This window comes from Limulus polyphemus, unplaced genomic scaffold (assembly GCF_000517525.1).
Source record: "Limulus polyphemus unplaced genomic scaffold, Limulus_polyphemus-2.1.2 Scaffold9996, whole genome shotgun sequence".
Taxonomy (NCBI): domain Eukaryota; kingdom Metazoa; phylum Arthropoda; class Merostomata; order Xiphosura; family Limulidae; genus Limulus; species Limulus polyphemus.
In genome coordinates, this window is record NW_013675606.1 from 5,479 (window position 1) to 13,994 (window position 8,516).

An 8,516-nucleotide genomic window follows, 5' to 3' on the forward strand; every position below is an offset into this window, starting at 1 on the left:
AGTGTGTATATATTAATACACAAACACTATAGTGTGTATATATAATACACTCACACACACTATATCGTGTATTTATAGTCCTAAACAAAAACTTTAATAGCATCGTACTATTAATTATTAATTTACATTTAGTTACTTTTAATCGACGTCAGATTTCAGACTCGCTTTTAACAAGATTGGACGTAATAATAATTATGTTCAGATTTCACGAACAACGTAGCTTTGGCTCTCACGTTAAACCTTGCTCGTTGGAGCACCGGTAGAAGATGTGCGGCAACGGGAGGTCCCCCTCGCCGGCTCCCGGACGCCACTGTATCTCGCACTTGGGTGTTCTTCAAAAGCTCCGCTGGGGTTTACATATCGGGACGTGTGGCGCGGCTCAGCATTCTGCTCCCCGGTCTCGTGCCCCCGCACAAACCGTTACCCATACCATTCTCGCCCTTTACTGACTGTATCTGAAACTGTCTAGAAGCCGCTGTATTATCCCCCCCCCTCCCTTGCTCATCCCTCAATCCATTCCGATAATGGTTTTCACGCTTCTCTGCCCGTCGAATATTATGTTCTTCCAAACGGAAAAACACACAGTCTATTTTTGTCTAGTTTGAAAATCTGTAAACTTCTAGACGACATCACATGTGATTCGACACTTGTTTCTACAATCTTCGAAACTTAAATCAACCAATCCGAAGGAAAAACAAATAAATCCTCCTTTTGTTTCTAACCCAGCCAGGACATTTCAAACAGCAAATTATATACGCCATCTTGTGAGCATCTTCAGAAGTTTAATGGAGTGACATTTTGAAACTGATGCACTTACTATTACTGGCTTCAGCATGGGTTAAAATAGGTTTTGGTTTTGTTTTAACTAAGAAGTTACGTAATAAATCAGTCTATACAACTAGGAAGTTACGTAATAAACCAGTCTATACAACTAGGAAGCTACGTAATAAACCAGTCTATACAACACGTAATAAACCAGTCTATACAACTAGGAAGTTACGTAATAAACCAGTCTATACAACACGTAATAAACCAGTCTATACAACTAGGAAGTTACGTAATAAACCAGTCTATACAACTAGGAAGTTACGTAATAAACCAGTCTATACAACTAGGAAGTTACGTAATAAACCCATCTATACAACACGTAATAAACCAGTCTATACAACTAGGAAGTTACGTAATAAACCAGTCTATACAACACGTAATAAACCAGTCTATACAACTAGGAAGTTACGTAATAAACCAGTCTATACAACTAGGAAGTTACGTAATAAACCAGTCTATACAAATAGGAAGTTACGTAATAAACCAGTCTATACAACTAGGAAGTTACGTAATCAAACAAAAATTACATTTACCAGCAAAACGTAAAAAGTCGACATGATAGGGCTTTCCAAAACACTTAGCATGAAAATACTTTAGCCACTTCAACACTTGAAACAGAAAGAAGATTCTTATAGAAGCAATTAAACGTCACTTTAAACAGACAGAGGGATGTTCTGGAGTAATTAAACGTGACTTTAAACAGACAGAGGGATGTTCTGGAGTAATTAAACGTGACTTTAAACAGACAGAGGGATGTTCTGGAGTAATTAAACGTGACTTTAAACAGACAGAGGGATGTTCTGGGAGTAATTAAACGTCACTTGAAACAGACAGATGGATGTTCTGGAGTAATTAAACGTCACTTTAAACAGACAGAGGGATGTTCTGGAGTAATTAAACGTCACTTGAAACAGACAGAGGATGTTCTGGAGTAATTAAACGTCACTTGAAACAGACAGAGGGATGTTCTGGAGTAATTAATCGTCATTGAAACAGACAGAGGGATGTTCTGGAGTAATTAATCGTCACTTGAAACAGACAGAGGGATGTTCTGGAGTAATTAAACGTCACTTTAAACAGACAGAGGGAGGTTCGGGGTGTAATTAAACGTAACTTTAAACAGACACAGGGATGTTATGGATGTAATTAAACGTGACTTTAAACAGACAGATGGATGTTCTGGAGTAATTAAACGCCAATTGAAACAGACAGAGGGATGTTCTGGGAGTAAACAGACAGAGGGATGTTCTGGAGTAATTAAACGTCACTTTAAACAGACAGAGGGATGTTCGGGGTGTAATTAAACGTGACTTTAAACAGACACAGGGATGTTATGGATGTAATTAAACGTGACTTTAAACAGACAGATGGATGTTCTGGAGTAATTAAACGTCACTTTAAACAGACAGAGGGATGTTCGGGGTGTAATTAAACGTGACTTTAAACAGACACAGGGATGTTATGGATGTAATTAAACGTGACTTTAAACAGAGAGAGGGATGTTCTGGAGTAATTAAACATGACTTTAAACAGAGAGAGGGATGTTCGGGTTGTAATTAAACGTCACTATAAACAGAGAGACGGATATTCTGGATGTAATTAAACCTCAACTAAATAACACTTTGTGTACCGATATTTATAGTTCTGGTCTTCCCCAGTAACACGTGAGGTTTAATTTTCCAAAACGTTAGATATGTGAAAATTCAAGTTGTTTAGTGGACTGTATTTGGCATATCATCGTGAAATTACTTTAAACAACTGGCGTCACAGGAAAAAGTGTCCCTTGTTTTTTATTTTCCCCTTAGTGTACTTAAAAATTTCCTGGAATATATTTATTTTTGTCCGTCAGAGTTCTATATAAAGTCAAATAAAGTAATATTTTTTCAAATGTTTTACGAAACCTCTCTTCTCTAGCAAATACCGTTGTACAGTCAAATGTTACACAGGATTTTTATTATTGTGTTTTCATCGATGTTTTAATAGATATTTTATATCTGTTGTATTGATAAAGTTGTTTATATAATGCTGTATTTTACTCTTATGTCATGAGGTTTTCAAAGTTTCGTACAAAAATTTCAGTTTCCTGACGTTTTTACTTAGTTAGTTTAATTTAATATTTCCACTAACAGATTACCCAGTTAAAAATTGACAACAACCCTTTTGCTAAAGGATTTCGGGATTCAGGAGCTGGAAAAAGGGAGAAAAAGTAAGTTCATAGATAAATTACCAAATTAACTCGTTGGTAGCTGTTGTTATCAAGGCAGAATCGTGTAACTTCTCTGATTTTTTTGTTTCATTCAGGATGTTCCTATTCTCAGTGGATGTTCTTGCCCTTCTATATTTCTTAGAAGTCTGTGCTTGTGAATCTGAGATCGGGACTAAAGCATCCTTCTCACAAGTCTTTGTTCTCCTCGTGTTAATGACCTGAACAGCTCAATATATGTTATCATAAGAAATTATTTTCCGATAAACCATTGTGACCTAACGATCGTGGCACAAACTATCTTCTCATAGGCCTTTGTTCTCCTCGTGTTAATGACCTGAATAGCCCAGTGTATGTTATCATAAGAAATTATTTTCCGATAAACCATTGTGACCTAACGATCGTGGCACAAACTATCTTCTCATAGGCCTTTGTTCTCCTCATGTTAATGACCTGAATAGCCCAGTGTATGTTATCTAAAGAGTTAATTTCCCGATAAGCCATGGTGACCTGACGATCTTGACCTAAAGTATCGTCTCACGGACCTTCGATCTTCTATTGTTGGTGACCTGACGATTTTAATTTTTTCTTCTTGACACTTTTAACTTTGTGACCTGATGAATTGGACAATTGTTTGTATTCAGCATCACGTGGTCTAGTAATTTTCATGATATATCTTCTTATCTATTTTGGTTTGGCACGTTTCCCAACACCATCTGGTTTCTATGTTGATTAGTTTAGTGTGTCTGTTTGTCAACAAGATTTCTCGAAAACGGCTGAATGGATTTGAACAAAATCTGGCGTACATTTGTAGTATGGCCCAATTTAGTAGTTATTAGTTTTCGGAGGGTCAATATCGAAGTTAAAGGTCATGTTAACATGGTGACCGATTTTTCACACTATTTTTGCTCTATAACTCAGTCAAAAGTGACTGGATTTTGATGAAACTTGGTGGACATGTGTAGAATATCATTCCTCATTGTTTGTTGGTAACGATGGACATGTGTAGAATATCATTCCTCATTATCTGTTGGTAACGATGGACACGTGTAGAATATCATTCCTCATTGTCTGTTGGTAACGATGGACATGTGTAGAATATCATTCCTCATTGTCTGTTGGTAACGATGGACATTTGTAGAATATTATTCTTCATTGTCTGTTGTTAACGATGGACATGTGTAGAATATCATTCCTCATTGTCTGTTGGTAACGATGAACATTTGTAGAATATTATTCTTCATTGTCTGTTGGTAACGATGAACATATGGACACATATTCGTATTTTTTGGGGGCCGAGTATGATCAACGCTGCGTGGAGGAGGTATGTGCTCTAATGAGTGTCCCCCTGGTTACTTAAGTTTTTGGCACCTCGTGAATCTTGGGATCAAGCTTTATCACTTCATTTTAAGACCGAGTAGGTTTACTTTCTAGAAATTTAAGGGCCTTGTACAATAATAGATTTAGTATTTTTTCACTTTTCTGAATTAATTACGCAACTAATTCTTTTTTCTTCTTCTTCCTATGTCTAACAAGTGTCAGCTTTTATGTTGTTTCTTTAAATTAATTACATGTTTGTGACATAAATATTTTAACCAAATGGAATCTTTGGAACTAAAAAAAACTCGTTTTCCTTAGATATTTGGGTTTATGTTGGTTTCTTGTTAACTTTTGCGTCCCTCCAAATCGTAGACGCCACACTACGCTGATGGGGTCACAGACTTCTCAGATGCACACATTGGAGGCGACACAAGGAGGCGTAAGCAGCCAGAACAGGGAGAGTTCAAACCACAATCCGGATCCTGATCCACTAGATGATACCAGTGATGAAGATGAACGACTCGATGTAGGTGGCGCTGCTGACTTGAGACCCGCAGTGTCAAATACAGGGAGTCAGTCAAAAGGTAGAACCAACTTTGATTACGTAAAGGTTTTAAAAATATATATATAACTTATCATCTTCTTTATATTACAACTTATGGTTTATAATAATATTTCATTCATTTGAATACAGTGTTTAAAAGACGTTTGTTAGCTATATATTAGAAAATGGAAATTCTGAAATTATTCAGAAATGTAATCACGTTTTATATGACAGTAACCTTTGCTGAGCTATTAACTTTAGCACGGGCAAAACAAATATGTGTTTTCACTAGTTAACTTTCTGATAATAAGTTTAGTTGTTGTGATTTAATTACAAGATTTGAAAATAAATTCATCTCAGTGAGTTTGTTACTCTTTAACAAAATCTTAATTTGGACTTCAAATGATTACCATTCTCTTCTTTTGTCATCTATTAAAATGATGATGAACGATACATATAACAGAAAACAAAAACATATTCAGCTCCGCCCGACTAACGGGGAGAGAGAGAGAGAGAGAAACAACAAGCTTCAGTTTCAAGACGTTATTCTAGACTATTTGAAGTTTTTATGTTTTATTCTCGGAAAACGTTGCCATTGTTAAATCTTCCTGCACGAGTTACGATAATCTGGATGGCGTGAAGGAATTCGAATGTTAAACCTGCGCACATGAGCTAAACGGCCAGTTGAGAGACCCCCTAAGATTCAGATATGGCCGTCGCAAATTTGGAACTATCATCAAGGGGTAAAACAGCAAGTCAGAAGCAACAGCTGTCACAAAGGCTTTTCCCGGCTCTTTGAACGGAATTTATCAAATTGATTGCCACTTCTATAGTGCATTCACAGGTGAAAATGTTCACGGAATCACGTCTCGAACCCCGGACCCTTTGATCCGTAGCCCGACACACTAACAGTTAGTGTAGGCTTAATCCTTGTCACATGTTTGAATGCTTAAAAACTGAAAAATGGCGGATTGACAGTCTTTGTCACAGGTTTGATTGCTTTAAAAACTGAAAAATGGCGGATTGACAGTCTTTGTCACAGGTTTGATTGCTTAAAAACTGAAAAATGGCGGATTGACAGTCTTTGTCACAGGTTTGATTGCTTAAAAACTGGAAAATGACTATCATACTTGTTTGTTTATAATATGAGCTTCAGGATTTAAAAATGCACAGCATCAAATGTTTCCGATTGTAATATTTAAGATTTTGTTCAAAGTCGTGACAACAATACTTAACCCCTCCCAGTATCACGAGCTGGCGCATACCAAGGGCTCTAAAGACGAATAAAATGTTCAACACAGGAAGAAAGGTGTTCGAAACTGAATATCACTGTTCACAATTTTCAGGAATGTGTTAAGCCTTTTAAAAGCCTAATCCACTACAATTCATGCTATGTTGAACATTTCTACATATCTGGTTAGTAAAAAAAGAGGGGTGGGGGAAGAAAAATCAGAGTTTTTATATTTGATCTAGTAAAACAATGAACGACAATAAATAACGACTCGGGTCAGAAACTCAATCCGACCAATTTTTGGCTCATATAACTTCTTTGCACGCCATCTTGTGGAAGCAGAGAATAATTATTAATTTTCTCACGTCACCTGTCGGCAAGCTTTCGAAGATCATAAAATCTTTATATTTCTGGTAATTTACATACTCTCTAAGTTTCGATTTATTTTAGAATAAATTTCGAAGACTCTACTAAGTGATATTGTTATTAGGATTATGAAGCTATAGACAGTTTTCGGGTTTTGTACAAACATATTGTCCCCCCGGTGGGCCAGTAGTAAGTCTTCGGATTTACAACGCTAGAATGGAAGGGGGGGGGGGTCTATTCCTCTCGGTGGACACAGCAGATAGCCCGATGAGGCTTTGATATAAGAAAACGCACAAACACGTTATTCGGACGTATCATTGTGAGAAAAACCAAGTTTGTTGACTAACAAACTATCGAAACACAACGAAATCGAAATAACTATTTGTGAATATTGAGAAAGTGAAATAAATATAGCAATGAATTTGTCCCACCCCCCAGTGGCACAGTCTGCGGACTTACAACGCTAAAATCCAGATTTCGATACCCGTGGTGGGCAGAACACAGATAGCCCATCGTGTAGCTTTGTGCTTAATTACAAACAAACAAACAAAAAATGAATTTTCTTTACATAATCAAGTGTTTATTTTTTTCATGATACTCGCTAAAACTTTTTTTGATATATTTTGTTTTAGAAGAATGCTCCAAAAAAGACACAACAGAAGATGTTTCAGTCAATGGTTATTGTAGCCAAAGCCCCAAACAAACGAGTGCTAGTCCAGGTTCTAAGACCACGCCCGAAAAATACGAAAGACGCGACAGTGGAAGCTCCACCAGTAGGTCAACCTCCCCATCAAGATGCCCGGATCTTAACTTTGCTAGCTTGACCTTCAACTCGCCCTCCGTCTCGACGGCTCCATTAAACCAAGTGGTTAGTCAGAACTTACCAATTGGTCAAGGCCTGCCCCATCCCCAACTCTTGCCCTATCTTTACCCTCCAACCTTGTATCCACACCTCTTCCTACCTTCTACTTCATCCTTGACTTCGGGGTCGTCGTCTCACTTTTATCCTCTGTTGGCCCACAGCTACTCTGGTTTGATAGATTTGGGTAACAGACTACGACAGCATCGTTTTGCTCCATATTCTATACCATCGCTGAGTGGAACATCAATGTTGTCGTCTGTGTCTACAACTTCTTTGAATGATCCCATTTCTCACACCCTGTCCTCTTCTTCGAGACAACCAACATCGCCCGCTTCCGAAGCCAGCAGTTCCGATGGTTCAACCAATGACCTCAAAAACATTGAAAACATGGTAAATGGGCTTCAACGAAGACAGGAACAGCTAAATGTAGAGACTCTCACACGACTACATGACAAATAACAACAATGATACTGACGAGCGAAGGATAAATTTAAAACAAAGATGTCAGCAAAGTCATTTTCAGAACAATTGTACTGAGCTCCAGGAGAAACAGTCATCAACTTAATGTCTCATTACTTTTCTTAGGATGTACCATCTGAGGTCGAGTCCGTTTTTTTTGTTTTTGTTTTGTATGTAGCCTAGATAACATCCCACGTTATTCCTATCATATGTGTATAAGGATTATACACAGAAACCAAAGACACTATAGCATAGAATATCAACCTCGTTAGCCCATAATGCACTTTACTAAAATGACGTTGTTTTCCACTTGTGTCTTTTTTCTTCTTTTTTTTGATCAGAGAAAATGGTTAAAACATGCACAATTAAATAAATTCCTTTAACGCTTTACATATTGCACGTGCCATAAGACGATGAAACGCTGGAGAAACCTGGTAACTGGCTGGAAGGTGTAAAAAGGGAGTCGTATCTCTGAAACCGAGTTCATTACTCTACATATTTAAATTTGCTCGAGCACAACGTGTATACCGTTATTAAGAAACTAAACATATTGAACGATCCAGGCTTGAATGTGTTACACTCTGAATGAACTATTCGTGTGTTAGAGAAACAATCAAATGTTTGGAGAAACTATTGAGTATTTGGATGAAGAAAGTAAGGGATGTTTCCTAATTTAATTTGTAAACTGATAAACTATTCTCAT

The 8,516-nt window shown here is 37.3% G+C and overlaps 1 protein-coding gene across 1 annotated transcript; it reads left to right on the forward strand.

Moving 5' to 3' along the window:
- Window positions 1–2,955: 2,955 nt before the first annotated feature.
- LOC106476185 (optomotor-blind protein-like) lies at window positions 2,956–8,113 on the forward strand. The gene is made up of 3 exons (XM_022380122.1): window positions 2,956–3,034; window positions 4,724–4,935; window positions 7,125–8,113. The coding sequence occupies exons 2-3, from the start codon at window positions 4,740–4,742 to the stop codon at window positions 7,811–7,813; spliced, it is 885 nt and encodes a 294-aa protein (XP_022235830.1). The 5' UTR covers window positions 2,956–3,034; window positions 4,724–4,739; the 3' UTR covers window positions 7,814–8,113.
- The last annotated feature ends 403 nt before the right edge of the window (window positions 8,114–8,516 follow it).

What these genes read in the sequence shown, in the direction of transcription:
- LOC106476185 (XM_022380122.1), top strand. Translation starts at nt 4,740, where the DNA reads ATGGGGTCACAGACTTCTCAGATGCACACATTGGAGGCGACACAAGGA. An exon ending in TACAGGGAGTCAGTCAAAAG is followed by an intron (nt 4,936 to 7,124) that starts GTAGAACCAACT and finishes ATTTTGTTTTAG; the next exon opens with AAGAATGCTCCAAAAAAGAC.